At 44.2% G+C, this 19035-nt stretch overlaps 1 protein-coding gene across 3 annotated transcripts in view; it reads left to right on the top strand.

The window, feature by feature from the left end:
- Window positions 1-2065: 2065 nt before the first annotated feature.
- OTOA (otoancorin) overlaps window positions 2066-19035 on the top strand; it is a 74105-nt gene continuing 57135 nt past the window's right edge. For all 3 annotated transcript variants that reach the window (XR_009559134.1, XM_060285445.1, XM_030871470.2), the window contains exons 1-7: window positions 2066-2230; window positions 13309-13404; window positions 13749-13777; window positions 13869-13899; window positions 14015-14042; window positions 15546-15633; window positions 18443-18574. Coding sequence is in view for 2 of the 3 variants with exons in the window: in XM_060285445.1 (XP_060141428.1) it covers window positions 13314-13404; window positions 13749-13777; window positions 13869-13899; window positions 14015-14042; window positions 15546-15633; window positions 18443-18574 (399 nt within the window). In the remaining variant the exon portion in view is untranslated. The remainder of the gene's footprint in view (window positions 2231-13308; window positions 13405-13748; window positions 13778-13868; window positions 13900-14014; window positions 14043-15545; window positions 15634-18442; window positions 18575-19035) is intronic.

Below are 19035 nucleotides of genomic sequence, written 5' to 3'. Positions count from 1 at the left end.
AATTCTGGAAAATAATTAAGAACAGGTAGAATGCCCAAATGCTGTTTTCTTATATCCTGTTCAGGAGTCAACACAGAATATGGGTTTTAAATGCCTTTGAACCCTCAACACTTTTCGAATGGTAGAGTTGTGGTGTTTGAGAATACATTGGCCGTCATTTTTATACTCAGCAGAACAAAAAAGTTTTCCCTGCCCTTGATTTTGCCACCTTGTTTTTATTATTTATTATTTATAAGGTGGCTGTGACTGATCATAAAGCCCTACTGGCTTTGGCATGTTTGTTAGAGAAAAAGTAGAAAATACCGACAGGTGTAAAGAAGAAAATGCAAGTAGGTTTTACCTGTATCATAATCTTAGAGCACCACCGTTAACGTTTTGGTATATGCCCTTCTAGACTTTTTTACATCCATATATGTACCCACACATACACATTTACAAATTAACATTAAAATTTTTGACAATAAAAAGATACTTTTATTCTTCCGAGATAAATCATGTGAAACTCATAGACACCTATTTTCTAAATCAAAAATTGACAAAGGATGGAAGACATTTTCTATCATTTAGTGCTTGAGAGCAAGATTCTTGTTTAAAGGATTAAACCAGGAGCCTGGGGCTAAAAGGATGTTTTTGAGGATGCTGATTAAATATTATAACTATTTTTAAAATAAATTTATCGTTTTTGGCTGCCTTGAGTCTCCGTTGCTGTGCGCAGGCCTTCTCTAGTTGCGGCAAGCGGGGTCTACTCTTCGTCGCGGTGTGTGGGCTTCTCATGGCGGTGGCTTCTCTTGTTGCGGAGCACGGGCTCTAGGCACGCAGGCTTCAGTAGTTGTCGTTCTCCGGCTCTAGAGCGCAGGCTCAGTAGTTGTGGCGAACGGGCTTAGTTGCTCTGCAGCATGTGGGATCTTCCCCGATCAGGGATCGAACCTGTGTCCCCTTCATTGGCAGGCAGATTCTTAATCACTGCGCCACCAGAGAAGTCCCACAACTATTTATAAATAATATAAATATTACATTAAAACCATCAGATGAGCAACAGAGCAGTACAGTTGGCCATTTCTGGAGAGGATGTCTAATTTTGCCACTGACAAAGTAATTTTGCATTACACATTTAAAAAAAGTTATTTAAAAAAAATTTCAGGCATTGAGATGTATTTCATTAAATGTAAAGGATTGCAAGGAAATCTCTAGAGTTCACAATTATATTTTCATTAGAAAAGACAGTTATTCATCATTTCACCATGAAAACCTAACACTTCAATGTATTTCCTTTCTGTTTTAATACAAGCGCATATAACATATATTACTTCATATTTGGCTTTTTTTGGATATAAAGTGATTTCCTTGTGTTTCTATTGTACAGTCTTTATTATACCCATTTAAATAGCTGTATAACCCACGAAATTGATGTAGCATAGTTCACATAACCGTTTCCTTAATGGTGAACTCAAGTTGGATCTTTTCCTACCGCCCCCCACCCCTTCTTTCTGTATTTATATGTAATGCTGCTGCAGTAAATATTTTGGTGCACAAACTTTTTTACTTCTGAGCATTTTTTTCTCCTTATATAAATTTGGCCATGTTTACTGACCTAGGGGTCTGAATATCTTTACGGTTCTTCTTCCCCTTTCCCTTCCTCTTCTTCCTTTTCATCTTCTTCTTTTAAAAACCTTTTTATTACAGAAAATTCCAAGCTCACGAAAAAGAAGAAAACAGATAACAATAACCCCTGCTCAGGCTGCAAGTATCAACACATGACCAGTTTGTTTCACCCAGATTCCTGCCACTCCTTGGTCCCCGTTATTTCCACGTAAATCCCAGACATCATATTTCAGGTTTGCAAATATATATCTGCAAAAGATAAGGACTCTTTAAAAAGAGCCATACTGCAATTGTCACCCCTAAAAAACCTAACCATTAAACATCCAGCGACTACATTGCTGCAGTTGTCCTATCATTTTTAAAATAGTTTGTTTGAATTCAGATCCAAATAAAGTCGCTACATTGTAATTGGTGGATGTGTTTGGAGAGCCCTCAGCCTCTTTCCTCGCTGCTGTCTCGGAGAGGGGCGAGGGAGAGCGCGTTTTCGCCTGCGTCTTGCACGCTTCGGGATTGTGACCTCCGCTGCGCTCGCTGCCCGGGTTTCCACTCGGGCAGCCGCCGCCGGGAGGTGGGCGCGGTTCCCACCGCCCGCGCGCTGGACTCAGAGCAGCCAAGCGGGGCACCGCAGGTGAGGCGCGGGCGGCCGGGGAGGACCCCGCGGGGCCAGGCGCAGGGACGCGGGCGGGCGCAGCTCAGGCGCTGGGGTCGCGCGGGGGCCAGGAGCTCGACGCGGGCCCGGTGCAGGAAAGGGGCACAAGGTGTGCGTGGGGCGGCGGGTGACAGACAAAGGAGAGGGGGCAAATGGCGGATTCAGCGGCTTTAAGGGCTCGCGGGGGCGACGGCGTCATGGGAGGGGGTGGGGAGGAAATTTCCAAGACAGGGATCCGAAGCCACTTAATAATAGTAAGAAGAAGAAAACGATAATACCAGGAGCAACAACAATAGCATCAGTAATAATAATAGCTACTATTCATCGAGTGTTTATATGTCCCACGCTGGGCTCAGGTTTTTTAACATATTTTACATATAAGGAAAGTTCTTTGCGTAGTTTACATATTTTATCTCATGGCTGTTGCGAGCAAGAAATGAGAGTATCAGGAAGAGCATAGTACTGACTCTGCATTGCATAAATTGATGAACTTTAAAAATGTTTATACAGTCTTTCGGAGAGAGGTACTATTGGCATCCCCATGGGACAGAGGAGGAAATGCAAGCTCAGAGAGGTCAAGGAATTTGTTGAAGAGCACACAGCTAGTAATGGGTGGTTTAAATGAAAACAGGGGCTTCTATCCCTGAGGTGGCACCTCCCACCTGGAGTTTTAGATTCAGAGTTACTGAGCAGAGGCTGGAGAGCAGAGCCAGTATGTGCTTGGAATCATTTAGCTCTGGGTTTGGGACCTGGCCCTGTCACCTACTAGCTGTGTGACCTCGGGCAGGTCACTGACCTTTTAGAACCCGTTTCCTCGTCTGTGAAATAGAAATAACAGTAATATTTGCCTCAAAGATTCTGCAAGGACTGAGAGAGGCAATGTGCATAGAGGGGCACGTGCTTTGTTCTCTCTCATTCAACGGTTGCTACAATTATGATTACTAGGGAGTCCTGCCATTTGCTTGCTCTGTGACCTCTGCCTGTCCACTGAACTCATCTCTGAGACCAAGTAAAGTAAACCTTCAGGGCTGGTGGATTGAGTAAATGAATTGGTCCGGCAGATGGAAGATGCCCAGTGAGACCAGCATCCTCCTGTCTCTTCTTTTATCACAGAATCCCAGGCCTTCCATTTTGCTCTCCTGAGACTAAAAGAGAGGAAGGGGAATGACTGTCCAGAGTCTCGCTATCAGTGACAGAGCTGGGACCGGCACTTAGGCCTCATGCCTGTAGTCCAGAGAGCTCCTATTCCCTTGAGTTCTACAACCCTTGTGAGCCGGGCAGTTCTAATGCCATGGTTTGAAATAAAATCCAAATCCAGTTCAAATAGCCTGGTATTCTACAAACCAGACAAGTTAGCCCACTTTGCATTCATAGTAATGAAAATAGTCTTGTGGGTTTTTTTTGTTTTGTTTTTTTATTATTATTTTTTTTTTTTTTGCGGTACGCGGGCCTCTCACTGTTGTGGCCTCTCCCGTGGCGGAGCACAGGCTCCGGACGTGCAGGCTCAGCGGCCATGGCTCACAGGCCCAGCCGCTCCGCGGCATGTGGGATCTTCCCGGACCGGCTCACGAACCCGTGTCCCCTGCATCAGCAGGCGGACTCTCAACCACTGCGCTACCAGGGAAGCCCTTGTGTTTGTTTTGATTTTCGTTTCTGGGAGAAAATCTCCAAGATAGTGTCTGTAGGTCCGTACGTATGTGTCCATGATTCAGACCTTAAATGGAGCTGTTTTGCAGACAGTAAAACTTCATGTACTTTTGAATTGTTGGTTTGTGTCTGAGTTGGGATGCCCCAGCGTTGGGGGAACCTCCTAGCATCTTTGCAAGTTTCATGGAAGATGAAATGTCTCTCATCCCTTGGGTGACCAGCTCATCCTGTTTTGCCTGCACCTTTCTGAGTTTTAAAGCTGAGTCCTCCCTGCTCATCCAAAAGCACGAAGTTTTTTAGGAAGCCATGTTCATTTCAGGTTTGTGGTTATTGTTGCTGGTTTCATTTTGAGTTCCTTCAAAGCAGTCCTTGGTTGCCTGATTTTCACCCATCTGCTGGGAGAGGGCCTTTAGGTGGGAAGAGGGGCGGGGTGCGTGGAGAAAACTATCGACCCCCAAATCGCCATTGCCCAGCTCAGTCCTTTTAATCCTCTTGGCCGAGCTCCTGAAAGAGAGTGACCCGAAGGGCTTTTAATTAAAACCAAATCCCATCCTGGCGATGGGCTGGGGTTTCGTTGGAACGAAGACTTTATGTGCAGCAGAAAGTGGGGCATCTGTTTCAGTAATTGTAAACCCCTTGTATAGTTAATAGGGAGACTGTAGCAATAAGCACAAGAAGCCTCATTGTCTGGGAAACTGGAGAATTGTGAATGAGGCCAATGCCCCAGGGCAGCTGACCAAAGGGAAGGGAGAAAAAAGGGCCAAAGGTTCCCCAAAGTCCCCAAACCAGTAAGAGTTATTATGAGAGTTGAACATACCAGCCTGCGGGGTGGGATTGATGGAGCAGAATGTGTCTACAAAGTGCTTTGGGATCAGGTTCGCTCAAAACCTGTTAGAATGCGCTGCTTTTGGTGTCTGGAGGTTTCAAAAGTTTCAGTTTGTTTTCGCCCTGGGCGGTCAAGTGAGCATACCTGTTTCCAAAGTTGGTTGAGAAGTCCCCTTGGGGGATAAAGAATCTATTTGCATAACAAGCCAGGCAATAGCAGGGGAATCGGTATTAGAGGGTGCCGGGGCGCCTATAATCTCAAGAAACCATGGGTGTGCATTATGGTGCAAGTTCCCAAGGGGGTGGCATCCTGTGACTGAAGTGAGCCTGGGAGTCAGGCACCACCCTCACCTGTTTTCCTACCAGTCCTCTGGCCACTCCTCTCAGCCCCCTTTCCCAGTTCCTCCTTATCTCTCCACTTTCTTTTATGAAAAAACACAGTATCTCTCTCTTTTTTTTAATTTTTAAATTTTATTTATTTATTTATTTTTGGCTGTGTTGGGTCTTCACTGCCGCTCGCGGGCTTTCTCTAGTTGCAGCAAGCGGGGGCTACTCTCGTTGCAGCGCGCAGGCTTCTCATTGCGGCGGCTTCTCTTGTTGTGGAGCACGGGCTATAGTCACACAGGCTTCAGTAGTTGCAGCACTTGGGCTTAGTAGTTGTGGCTCGCGGGTTCTAGAGCACAGGCTCAGTAATTGTGCATGGACTTAGTTGCTCCGCAGCATGTGGGATCTTCCCGGACCAGGGCTCGAACCCGTGTCCCCAGCATTGGCAAGTGGATTCTTAACCACTGCACCACCAGGGAAGCCCCAAAAAACAGTCTTTTTTGTTTTGCTTTTTCTTTAAAAAAATCATTTATGTGGAAAATTTCAAGCCCATATAAAGGTAGACACAAGAATATAATGGGCCTTATGTACCCATCACCCAGCTTCAGTTGTCAACTTGTTTCATCCATCCCTATTTCCTCCCTCCTGTATTATTTTGAAGCTATCTCAAATGTCACATTTCTTCTGTAAATATGTGAGTGTAGCTCTAAAAGTGGGCTTGGCAAACTTATTCAGTAAAGGAACAGAGAGTAAATATTTTCGGCTTCGTGGGCCACACAGCCTCTGTTGCAACTTCCCAGCTCTGCCGTTGTAGTGTGCAAGCAGCCATAGACGCTACTTAAATGAGTGAAATGGCTGTAGTCCAATAAAACTGTATTTATGGACACTAACGTTTAAATTTCAAACATGAAATTTTCGCGTGTCAAGGAATGCCGTTCTTTTGATTTTTCGAAACTTTAAAAATGTAAAAACCATTTTTAGCTCACGAGCCACACAGAACCAGGTAGCCTTTGAATTTGGCCCTTGGCTTGTAGTGTGCTAGCCCCTTGTAGGAGGTCATCGAGAGGACGTGACCGCCTGTTGACCCTGGAGCTGGACTTGGGAATCAGAGCCTCCTCACCCCTGCCCCGTCCTTGGACCGTACATTCTGCTCACTATTCCCACAGTGGGAGCGTTTTCAAGGACGCAGCCTTGAGAGAACAGTGTGTTGTTGAGACGGTCTGGACAGTATACATGACTGAGCTCCCTTAAGGCCTCTATAAACTTTCTATATTCTGGGGGGCGGGGGTGGGGATCTTGCGGCCCCTCAAGACAAGCTTACTGTATAGCACAGGGAACTCTACTCAGTATTCTGTAATAACCTTTATGAGAAAAGAATCAGAAAAAGAGTGGCTATATGTGTATGTATAACTGAATCACTTGGCTGTACACCTGAAACTAACACAACGTTGTAAAGCAACTCTACAATATAAAATAAAAATTAAATTAACAAAACAAAACAAAAAATCCCTCATTAAAATATGTAACGGCAACAACAACAAAGACCGGCATTGTAAGTAGGTTTCCTTGCTTATTACACCTGTCCCCCACCAATCTTCCTCAGTCTCCCCTTACCCTCCCTGTATGGGGGCCAGTGTGTGAACCAACATCCCTCCTTTAAAAGATAAGTACTCCTTTAAAAATATAACCACATTTCTGTTATCAACAGTATTTCTTTAAAATCTTAAGATAACCACTCGAGGTGCAAATTTCCCCAGTTGTCCCACAGTCTTTGTTTTTTACGGTTTGCTTGAATCAAGATGCAAATAGAGTCTGTATGCTACAAGTAATTGTTATATCTCTTAAGTTTTTCAAGTTCCTCCGTGTGTGTGTGTGTCTGTGTCTATTTCTGTCTGTCTCTTTGCAGTATATTTGCTGAAGAAACTAGGTTGTTTCTTCTGGGGAGTCTCCTACAGTTTTGAGTTTGCTGGTTGCACCTGGTCTACCTAACATTTTAACAAAGGAATGCTTGGGTCTCAGTCCTTGAAACTTACCCACGTCTCCCTACGCTCACTTTCTTGGTGATCTCATCCAGTGTCCTGGGTTCAAGTATATGCTGACTGCTCTGCATAGATAGCTCCAGTCTGGAGCTCTCCCCTAACTGCAGGCTCAAACACCAAACTGCCTACTTGCTTTCTCCACTCGAACAATTAATAGTCTTCTCCAGCTTAGCTTGTCCACATTTGAGCTCCAGGGCCTCTCCCCCAAACCTGCAACTCCTACGGTTTTTCCCATTTCCCACCTCTCTAGATGCTCAGGCCCAAATCCTTGGAGGTTCTGTGACTTCTCTGTCTTTTATTCCTCACATTCGGTCTATTGGCTGCACCTTCAAAATACCCGCAACCACAACCCGCCCTTACTGCCATCGGTGACTAAGTCATCATCATCATCATCTCTTACTGCTCTCTCTGCTTTAGCTGTTGCCCCCCTTCAGGTTATTCTCAACACAGCAGTTGGTTTTATGGAGCCAGTTTTTTAAAAGTCAGAGCACAGCTCTTACTCTTGTGCTAATATCACTTCAGTGGCTCCCATCTCCCTCCAAGTAAAAGTCAAGTTGCTAATGATGACTTAACATCATCTACTGCTCTCATCCTCTTGTGATTTATTGCATATGTAAATTGCATTCCTAATGTCAAGGCCTTTGCACTTCTGATTCCCTTTTTCTGGAACATTCTTTCTCCAGACTTTCCCATGAGTTGAATTTTGAAAACATCAGTCTGGCTTATTTGTTTATTTAATAAACCCATATGTAGAGCTTTCTTCATGCCAAGCATTGTTCTAAATGATTTACTTCATTAACTCATTTTATCCTCATATGACACTATGAGGTAGGTACCATTTATTAACCGCATCTTACAGATGAGGAAATGGAAGCACAGAGAGATTCAGTAACTTGTCCAACATCACACAGCTACTAAGTAGCAGAGATGAGATTCAATCCAGGCAGTCCTGCTCCACAGTCCATGCTTCTCCTTTCTCTTTTGAAATCAGCTTCTGTGAGGTATAATTTATATTACAATAAAATGCATCCATTTAAAGTGTAGAGTTTGATGAGATTCAATAAAGGTATGTACCTGTGTAACAACCACCAAAATCAAGGTATAGAAATGTCGCCCCCAAAGTTCCCTTGTGTTCTTTTGCAGTAAATTCCTCCCGCTGCACCCAGTAGAGTCCCAGGCAACTTATTTGTTTTCTGTCACTGTAGATTATTTTGCCTATCATGGAGTTTCCTATAAATGAAATCATGCCATATGTACTCTTTTGTGATTGGCTTCTTTTGTTTGGCATAATGTTTTTGAGGTTCATCCGTGTTGGTGCATAAATCAGTTTATTCCTTTTCCTGAGTTTTTTTTTTTTATCTTCCATGTCTCTCCTTTACATGTTTATCCTTTTCTCTACTTTCCTGAACTTACAGAATACATTTATAATAGTCATCCGGTCTACTGATTTGATCTTCTGTGTCATTTCTGGATCTCTTTCTGTGGACTGGGTTTTTTTCTATGGTAACCAGCCATATATTCAATTTTTAATTGGATGCTGGACATTTTGGATTCACATTTCTGGATGTTGTGACACTCCTTTAAATATTGTTGGGTTTTGTTCTAGGATGCAGTCTAGTTATTTAGAATCAACTTGATTCTTCCAAGACTTGCTTTTAAGCTTTGTTAGGGTAGGTCCAGGGCAGACTTTAGGGCTAATTCAGCCTATTACTGAGGCAGTACTTCACTGAGAACTGTCCTTGATGCTCCGTGTATTTGGAGGTTTTCCGCTGGTAGTTGGGAATTATTCTCCACCCTGGATGAACTCCAGGGATTGCTCTGCTTATTACTGGTGGTTCTTTCTTCAGCTTCAGGTGGTTTCTTACATGTATAGGCATAGACAGACCAATATTCAGCCAAAGACTCAAGGGACCCTTGTTCAAATCTCCAGAACTTTCTCTCTGTGCAAATCCCTCCTCAAGTAGTCTTCCCTGTGGATTCTGGTTGCCTTGATTTCCCTAAACCCCTACTCTGTCTCCTCAGCTCTGTTGGGATTCTCCTTCTGGTGCTGTGGTCTAGAGACCCCAGGCAGCGAGCAGGGGCACTTACAGAAAAACCTCAGCTTTCCCTCCTAAGTAAGGAAAACCCCAGTTCTCCCCCTCCTTCTTTGTTCTCTTCCTATAAGCCTTTTACCTGTGTGTCTCCTTTACTACTCACTCAAGACACTCAACACAGAACACATCACTTCTGACCCTCCTGGTCGCCAAACGTGTGGAGGATTTTCCTTACGCCAAGTGATTCTGTGACACCAGCTGGGTGTCCTACAATTCAACTTAACTCTGACACTGTCTACCTGGAGGTAGCCTCAGGTCCCACAGGTTAAGGGCTCAGTCCCTCAAGACTTCTCCCATCCCACTTCAGACACCAATCTCAAGTAGCAGGTCTCCAAGTTACCCACAACTTCTGTCTGATTTGGCTACAAACCAAGGTTCCCATGACCACCTCCTCGGGTTCAATTAATTTGCTAGAGCAGCTCACAGAACTCAGGGAAACATTTACTTACATTTACCAGTTTATTAAAGGATATGATAAAAGGAGCAGATGAATAGCCAGATGAGGAGACACATAAGATGAGGTCTGGGAGGGTCTCAGGTCTCAGGAGCATCTGTCCCCAGGGAGTTGGGGTGTGTCACCCCCCTGATGTGAATGTGTTCGTCAACCTGGAAGCACCCTGAAACCCCTATTATTGGAGGCTTCCTCACATAGGCATAATTAGTTATTAACTCCATTCTCAGCCCTCTCCCCTCTCTGGAAGATGGGAGGGTGGGGCTGAAAATCCCAAGCTTCTAATCATGGCTTGGTCTCTCTGGTGACCAGTCTCCATCCAAGAGCCCACCCAGAGTTGCCTCTTTAGAACAAGAGGGCTTCCCTGGTGGCGCAATGGTTGAGAGTCCGCCTGCCAATGCAGGGGACACGGGTTCGTGCCCCGGTCCGGGAAGATCCTCCATGCCGCGGAGCGGCTGGGCCCGTGAGCCATGGCCGCTGAGCCTGCGCGTCCGGAGCCTGTGCTCCGCAACGGGAGAGGCCACATCAGTGAGAGGCCCGCGTACCGCAAAAAAAAAAAAAAAAAAAAAAAAGAACAAGAGGTACTCCTAGTGCTCTTTTAAAAAAATTTTTTATTGGGGTATAGTTGATTTATAATGTTGTGTTAGTTTCAGGTGTATAACAAAGTGAATCTGTCATACATATACATATATCCGCTCTTTTTTAGATTCTTTTCCCATGTAGGCCATTACAGAGTATTGAGTAGAATTCCCTGTGCTATACAGTAGACTCTTATTAGTTATCTATTTTATGTATAGTAATGTGTAAATGTCAGTCCCAGTCTTCCAATTTATCCCTCCCTCACCTTATCCCCTGGTAACCATAAGTTTATGTTCTACATCTGTAACTCTATTTGTTTTGGTTTTTTTTAAATTTATTTTATTTATTTCTGGCTGCGTTGTGTCTTCGTTGCTGCCTCTAGTTGTGGTGAGCAGTGGCTACTCTTTGTTGTGGTGTGCAGGCTTCTCATTGCGGTGACTTCTCTTGCTGTGGAGCATGGGCTCTAGGTGCGCGGGCTTCAGTAGTTGTGGCACGTGGGCTCAGTAGTTGTGGCTCATGGGCTCTAAAGGGCAGGCTCAGTAGTTGTGGCTCACGGGCTTAGTTGCTCTGTGGCATATGGGATCTTCCTGGACCAGGGCTTGAACCCGTGTCCCCTGCGTTGGCAGGCAGATTCTTAACCACTGTGCTACCAGGGAAGTCCCTCTATTTCTGTTTTGTAGATAAGTTCATTTGTAACCTTTTTTTGTAGTGTCCATGTATAAGCGATATCATATGATATTTGTCTTTCTCTCTCTGACTTACTTCACTCAGTATGACAATCTCTAGGTCCATCCATGTTGCTCCAAATGGCATTATTTCATTCTTTTTTATGGCTGAGTAATATTCCATTGCATGTATGTACCACATCTTCTTTATCCTTTTCTTTGTTGATGGACATTTAGGTTGCGTCCATGTCCTGGCTATTATGAAGAGTGCTGCTAGGAACATTGGGGTGCGTGTATATTTTCAAATTATGGTTTTCTCTGGATATATGTCCAGGAGTGGGATTGCTGGATCATATAGTAGCTCTATTTTTAGTTTTTTAAGGAAGCTTCATACTGTTCTCCAGAGTGGCTGTACCACTCCTAGTACTCTTATCACTTAAGAATTTACAAGGGTTTAGGAGCCCTGTGTCAGTGATGGGTCAAAAACCAAATATTAGAACAAGAGATCCTCCTAGTGCTCTTATCATTTAGGAAATTACAAGGGACTTAGGGGCCCTGTTCCAGGAACTGGGGGCAGAAACCAGTATATATTTTCTATTCTCTCACAGTTTCCCTTCTCTCAGGGATCTCAGTCTTGTCCTACCTGTTGTCCAATGTCTGAAAACCTTTGTTTCATGTTTTGTTTGTTTTCTAATTGTTTAAGGCGAGAGAGTTTATGTACTGCCAATTACTCCGTCATAGCTGGAAGCAGAAGTCCAACTCATTCCTTATTTATTGATGAATGGTATTCCCCTGAATGGATATACCGTATTTGTTTCACTTTTCATCTATTGTTGAACATTTGAGTTGTTTCCAATTTTCGGAATGGAACTCTACAAACCTTTGTATGGACGTATGTTTTAACTACTCCTGGGTAAATACCTAGGGGCAGAATTCCTGGATCATAGAGTATTGTATACTTAACTTTATAATACACGGCCAAACGGTTTTCCAGAGTGGCCGTATCAGCAATGTATAAGAGTTCATGCTGCTCCCCATCATCCTCAACACTTGGTGTTGTTAGTCTTTTTAACGTTTAGCCATTCTAGTGTGTATGTAGTGAATTTGTTACCACATCAGACTGGGGTCCGCTTGCCCGCACGCAGCAAAGCCAATCTATTGACGCTGGGTTTTGGTGAAGGAAAGTGCAGCAGTTATTGCAGGGCACCAAGCAAGGAGTCCAGGGAGCTAGTGCTCAAAAGGCCCCCCAATCCCCAAAGTCTTTCAGGGAAAGTTTTTTCAAGACAGGGTGAAGGAGGGGGGTTTGGGGTGTGTGATCAGCTCATGGACATTCTTCTGATTGGTTGGTGGTAATTGGGAGTCGACATCATTAACCTTCTGGTTATAACCGGTCTGTGGCCTACGTGCTTGTGGGCAACATAAGTTTACTTCTTCCACCTGGTGGGGGTTTCAGTATCTGCAAAACAGCTCAAAGGACGTGGCTCAGAATATTATCCACAGTCCTGGAGGAGGAGCTAAAGGTCCTTGAGTTTAAGGGCTAAAGTATTATTATTTTGTCTTGCTTGACTGTTTTCCTTTTTATGCGTTTTCTCACTTCCCTGGTTAAATTTATTCTTTGGAACTTGGGGAAGGCCTAGGAGGCTAAAGTCTTTGTATAGACAAGAGGCAGGCGGAAGGGAGTGTGGGTCTGTTTTGGGAAGGCTCCATACAGTACGGCTCAGTTACAGTACCTCATAAGGGTTCAGTTTGCATGTTCCTGGTAACTAATGATGTTGATAAGCTTTTATGTGCTTATTGGCCATAAATGTTTTTTTTTTTTTTTTTCGGTACGCGGGCCTCTCACTGCTGCGGCCTCTCCCGTTGCGGAGCACAGGCTCCGGACACGCAGGCCCAGCGGCCATGGCCCACGGGCCCACGGGCCCAGCCGCTCCACGGCATGTGGGATCTTCCCGGACCGGGGCACGAACCTGTGTCTGCTGCATTGGCAGGCGGACGCTCAACCACTGTGCCACCAGGGAAGCCCAAATGTATTTTTTTTTTAAATGAAGTTTAAGTTTATATTTTTTCCCTATTGGCTTGTTTATCTTCTACTTACTGAATTTTTAGAGTTCTTTTCATATTCTAGATATAAGTCCTTTGTCAAATATAACAGAATCCATGCTTTTAACTGCTGCTTTTTGTCTGATTGAAGGGAATGAGAGGTAGATGTCAGAATATGAACAGGCCATTGTAGAGTGAGGAGAGAGATGATTGTGTCTTATACTAGCATAGGGTTTAGATGGAGCAAAGTGGATGGAATTTAAAATTAAAAAAAAAAAACCTCAAGGAATTCTGGGTCTATTTTTTCCCCTTTTGTCTTCTGAATGTTCCTAAATATATTTACAGATACAACCTGAATCAAACCTGAATTTTTCTTTGCTTGAATTAACTACAGGGAGAATGTCTCAGGAACCTAGGACATACTCTCTTTTGCTGTTCCTTTTTCTGAGCCATGGAGTGGCAAGTCATGGAGTTCCAGATTCCCGGCAGGGTAAGTCCTGAGGGAGGAATCATCTGTCATGGTTTCCACACATCTTAGGGAATGGAGTGGGGTTAGATCAGTTTAGGTACATGATGCCGCAAAGTGTTTAGGGATGTGTGTGTGCCTGTGTGTGTGTGTACCCACGTAAGTGTAGAATTTTCAGGATCATTCTGAAAGGGTTTTTCAAACCAAGGTTTTTTCACACTGGCACATATGCTCACAAGTATAATTAAAATTCACTAAAAATTTCCTTCACGAGTAACCTTTTCAGGGGCTCTTTTCTTAATACATATTTGTATTTTTGAGGGTCATCCAGTTCAATTCTATTTATACATTCAATGGCTTTGTTGCAGATTTGCCTCCTTTGTTGCAAAAAATGGCGGTGAGTATCCATTTGATTTTAAACAACATCCCCTGTACTGGAGCTGCCAACTTTTGGATGTTATACTCGACATTATCTCTTTGCCTTTTAGGAAGAAATAATAGATGGAAGCTACCTGAATGGTAATGTCCCTGCTGTCCCTGCTTGTTGCTTCTAAGAATTTCGAACAGAATGTGCCTATGATCTCTCTGGCATGATTCCTTTTTAAGTTGTCTTTTCATTTTATTTCCATTGTAGCCTTGCTGGATCTCATACAGTTTCAAAGGTAACTCATCCTAAAGGGGAGGGGAAGGGGTGGAATAGATTTTTAATAAAAATTCTTAATGGAAGTCTCTTAACTATAAAAAGTAAAATGTACTCATTACAAAAAATATCACCCAATGAACAAGTGTTTTATAATAGATACATTCGTTCAACACAATTTTGGCCCCCTCTGCTCTAGCACAAGAGCTAACATTTACTGACTGCTTACTAGGTAGCAGGTACTATTCTAAGTGCTTTTATGCATAGAAACACATGTCATCTTCCCAAGCCTCCCCCTCCTCCCACCCAAGTAGGCCCTATTGTTACCCCATTGGACAGAATAATGAAACTGAGGCCCAGGGAGGTGATTTAAGGTCACACAGCTGGGAAATGGTGGAGCTGGGGTGTGTATCCGGCAACCTGGCTCCAGGACTCACTGTTACTTTGCTCTCACTGTCACTTTATATTCTGTGTACAGGCTGGTGTTAGATACCAGGGATGTGGAGCAGGGCACTAGATAGTCTTATGGAAAGACAAATATGAACAGATAATTCTAATATAACAAGTACTATGAAGGAGAAATGGGAGCCTTGGGGCCCCGTGACAGGAGCACTGAATTATATTAAAGTACAAGATCTCCATAAACAGTCTTCTCCCTAAGGTAACTCCAGTTGATAGTTTTGGATACATTCTTTCAGGCTAAAATTTTTTATCTACCTATCTGTCTATCCATCTATCTATGTATCTATAAAAAATGTGACTATAAAAGGCCTTCTAACCGTTTAAGGCAGGAAGATTTATCTACTGCCAATTATTCCATCATAGCTGAAAGCAAAAGTCCACCTCACTCCCTTCGTCTGGATGAGTGGCGTTCCATTCCATACCATCTGTTTAACATTTCACCTGCTGTTGGATATTTGAGTTGTTTCCAATTTTTGGCTGTTATGAAGGAAGTTGTGCATTTTCTATGTGTTGGTCAACGTTTTAAGCACTTTACATGTGTGAACAAATTTAATTCTCACAGTTGTTCGCTGTATTACATAGAAAGGGAAACCGAGGCACAGGAAAATTCAGTAAACTGCCTAAGGCCATACAGTTCAGTGGGAGAGCCAGGATTCAAACCCAGGTTTCGAGCCTACAGTCCTAACTGTGCTATTTCAGCCTCTCATGGTATACAAGGCATCTGTTTTTTAAACTTAATATAGTCAGGACACCTTTCCAAGTCAATCTGTTTGGATTATTAATCTGAGTGGATTGTTATGGGATTTAGAATATAGCACACAGCTTCAAATTGATCATTGTCTTTGAGAGACTGGTATGCAGGCTGATTCCTGGAATTGGAAACTCCCCCTCACTGTGCCAAGGAAACACATCTCCTACCTCTAAGCACAGAGTTCCTAGCATCCCGGCCCATCTTCATTGTCCTTTCTGAACCTCGGTCCCCTGATCACTCAGCTAGTAGGGGAACTGCTCATCCTAGGCGAGCCTGTCACCATGACCTTCTCCTGTCTGTCTTCAACTGAAGCTCCCATGTGTGGACGGCAGACCTGTCCCACAGAGTCGTGGCCTATCTGAATTCACGGAACGTTGCCTTCACCATCCCCAGCCTGCAGGTGTGTATCTGAGACCCGTCCCTATGTTCCCCTCTCAGTGCTCAGGGGTTGCAAAGTCAGGGGCTGGGTAAGTCAGAGAAGTGGGCTAGGTGGAGAGCTAGTCTTCACTTCCACAAAGGAACATGTTCTGTCCAGTGTTTTTAAGCTCCTTTGTCTCTCTTTCATTTTTCCACTTTTGATGGAGACATGGTGTATTAGAGCAGCAGTCCCCAACCTTTTTGGCACCAGGGACCGGTTTCATGGAAGACAGTTTTTCCATGGGTTGGGATCGAGGGGATGGTTTCGGGATGATTCAAGTGCATTACATCTATCGTGCACTTTATTTCTGTTATTATTACATTGTAATATATAATGAAGTAAGTATAGAACTCACCATAATGTTGACAGGAGGCGGAGCTCAGGCGGTAATGCGAGTGATGGGGAGCGGCTGTAAATACAGATGAAGCTTTGCATGCTTGCCCGCCGCTCACCTCCTGCTGTGCGACTTGGTTCCTGTCGGGCCACAGATCGGTAGTGGTCCAAGGTCACGCACTGGTGTTAGAGTATAGGCTGAGCTACTCTAACAAAGAGACCATAGATTGCAGCAGCTCGAACAATTTAGTTTATTTCTGTCTCATATAATAGTCCAGGGCTAGGTGGGAGGTCCAGAGAGGAGAGACAGCTCTACTTCAAAAGGCCATCGAGGGGCCTGGGTTCCTTCTGTCTTGTTGCTTTGTCATCATCTAAGGAGTGGTTGCCCACATGATTGAAACAGCACATCCGTTCTCCAACCCAGAGAGGGTGTGGTGGGAAAGAGGAAGTGAAGGCTGAATAGCTTCTCTTTAAGGATGTGACCTGCAAGTTGCACACTTCTTCCTGCTCACGTTTCATTGGCTCACAGTCCACAGTCACATCTTACTGCAGAGGAGCAAGATGAGAGACCATGTACCCAGCTAAAACTTATGGGATTCTGTTCCTAAAATAATTACAAGGGAGTGGACCTTTGGATATAATTATCAGTCTCCCAATCATGGGTCCAAGAAATATTTTTCTTCCCTTTTAACTCTACTAGAAGAAAAACAGTAGCACAAACATGTAAATGGATGGCAGTGGATATTTGCCTTGGGGAACAATAGGGCCTGGTGGGGACTGCGGTGAATTGGCCAGCACATGCCTCATTAGCATAATCGGTAGGCCAGGGCGTTTTGTTTTGCCTTTACCAATACACTGTGAATAGCACAGAAAATTGGGACAACATTCTTTCAGATTTCAAAGACTATTATTTGATTCAGCAAAGAAGTCATGTCATTGACGAATGAAGTTCTGACATATGTCTTTTTTTGTTTCGGTTTTTACTTACCTTATAGTGAAGATGAAAGTGTCAACCAACATTCATGTGAGAACGACACTCAGAACCCTGGTTGTTATCCATTTACCAGGAACCCGCTAGGTGGAGGTGGCTGGTGGCCTCATGGCATCTGCTTTCTTCGCCATGTTCATCTGTGCAATCTAAAGAGAAGTGATGCCTGCCCTTTCTCTCTAGCAGTAGGGTTTCTCATAAAATGTGTATATTTTAACCTGATTAGGAGCTATACTACCTCTCTTCCTATTTGTATATTCATTTAGTATCTACTTATCCAGCCTCTATTCTCTGCCAGGCACAGTTCTAGACACTGGAGACTCAGGAGAACAGGCGGTCACATTAGTACCCACGTGGGCCTTTCATTCTAAGGGGAGAGACATTGAGTAAACAATCATTGAACTCATTCAGGGCAGAGAATAATGGCTGGCACTTACTGAGAACACTTTACATCATCATTTACTCCTCATGACCTAGGATTCATTCTTACTTACATAGTAAGTTTGACTGTTGTTCCTACCTTTCAGCTGAGAAAACTGAGACCCAGAGATACTGTTGCCCATTTATCAAATAAAAATACAGGTTTCCCAGTTAAATTTGACTTGCAGATGATCAACGAATACATTTTTTTAGTGTAAGTATGTCCCATGCAATATTTGGGATGTACTTACGCTAAAAAATTATTCGTTTATCTGCAAGTCAAATTTAACTGGGCATCTTGTATTTCATCTAACCATCCTAGTTAAGGAACTTGCCCGAGGCCGTACAACTAGTAAGTGGCAAGGTGGGGATTTGCACAAAGGTTATCTGGTGCTAGAGCTCACCTTTGTCCATGATGTCACACTATGCTGCCTTTCTAGAGCACCTCTATTTAAGGAAGATTTAGAAAAGAATTCCCCAGATAGCAGAGGAAATCTCTTTCAGGAGAGGCTGCTGGCCTCTGCCCCTCACCCTGGAGCGGGTGCCACGGGGAGTTCATGCTGCCTGAATTTTGCTCCTGTGCTGGGGGCTTGGAGCATGGGAGAGGGTTTGAGCAGTGCCCATCTGGAAGTAGTAAACTTTCCGGGTAGAGGCCAGCTTCCCTGGACTTGAAACCTCAATCACCTGCAGGGACCAGGCAGGCCATGGGGAAATCAGCTACCTGGAGGGTGGTGAGCCGGAAGAGTAATTGCAGTGAGCAGCTGTCCCTCTGCCTGTTGATTATTACACAGAAGGGGATGTATGCCCAGCGTTGCCACATCTTTGTGGTTTCCAAGAAAAGTTGGAAATTTGGATTTTTGTGAGGAATTCCATGAATTTTAAATGTTAGCAGCTCATAAAAAATTTTGGAGCCAATTCAACCAAACGTGTGCAGGCTGCCAGCTTGCGGTCTCTGCAGGGAATTAGGTGGCCTGGCTGGGCTGCTGGCCGTGGTGCTGACCATGTGCTCCTGTCCTGTCCTCACTGACTCTCCTAACGTTCCATATCCAGGCAGTCATGGAACACCACCTGGAACAATGTTTGTACCAGCCCTGGAAACTGCTGGAGGACCTGAGGGGAACCGACGCTCAGCAATTCCGCACTGCCATGAAATGTCTCTTAGAAGACAAGAAGGACCGCTTGGTGAGGCTCTCTTGGCATCCTGGGAGCGGAGGACATCCAGGGCCAGTTGGTGTTTGTCGAGTTGAATGGAATTGAGCCTCACTCAGGCCTGGGCCCTTCTTTATCTCTTCCTCTCTCCTTCTCCTTCTGCAAACTCCCTGGGACCTAGGTTTCCTCTCTTACTTTCTCCAAAGTTCAGATGAAGAGCCTTATGAGTCATATGCTTATGAGTACTAAGAAATGAGGGGTACTGAGGAGTCCCAGTAGTTTGACTTCATAAACATCCATGAATGATTACTGTGCACCAGGGGACACTGGATTCAGAGATGAAAGACTGTCTCTGCCCTCAAGGAGCTTATGGTCCAGGGAGACCAAAAAACAGGGACAGAAAATTTCCACAAAATGAGGTTGGTAATGTAAGAGCAAAGAAAAGGCCTCTGAGACCCAGAGAACCCTTGGAATCAGAAAGGTGAGGTGTAGAG

Source organism: Globicephala melas, chromosome 15, assembly GCF_963455315.2.
Source record: "Globicephala melas chromosome 15, mGloMel1.2, whole genome shotgun sequence".
NCBI classification, from domain to species: Eukaryota; Metazoa; Chordata; class Mammalia; order Artiodactyla; family Delphinidae; genus Globicephala; species Globicephala melas.
This window is presented reverse-complemented; position numbering and strand designations above follow the sequence as displayed.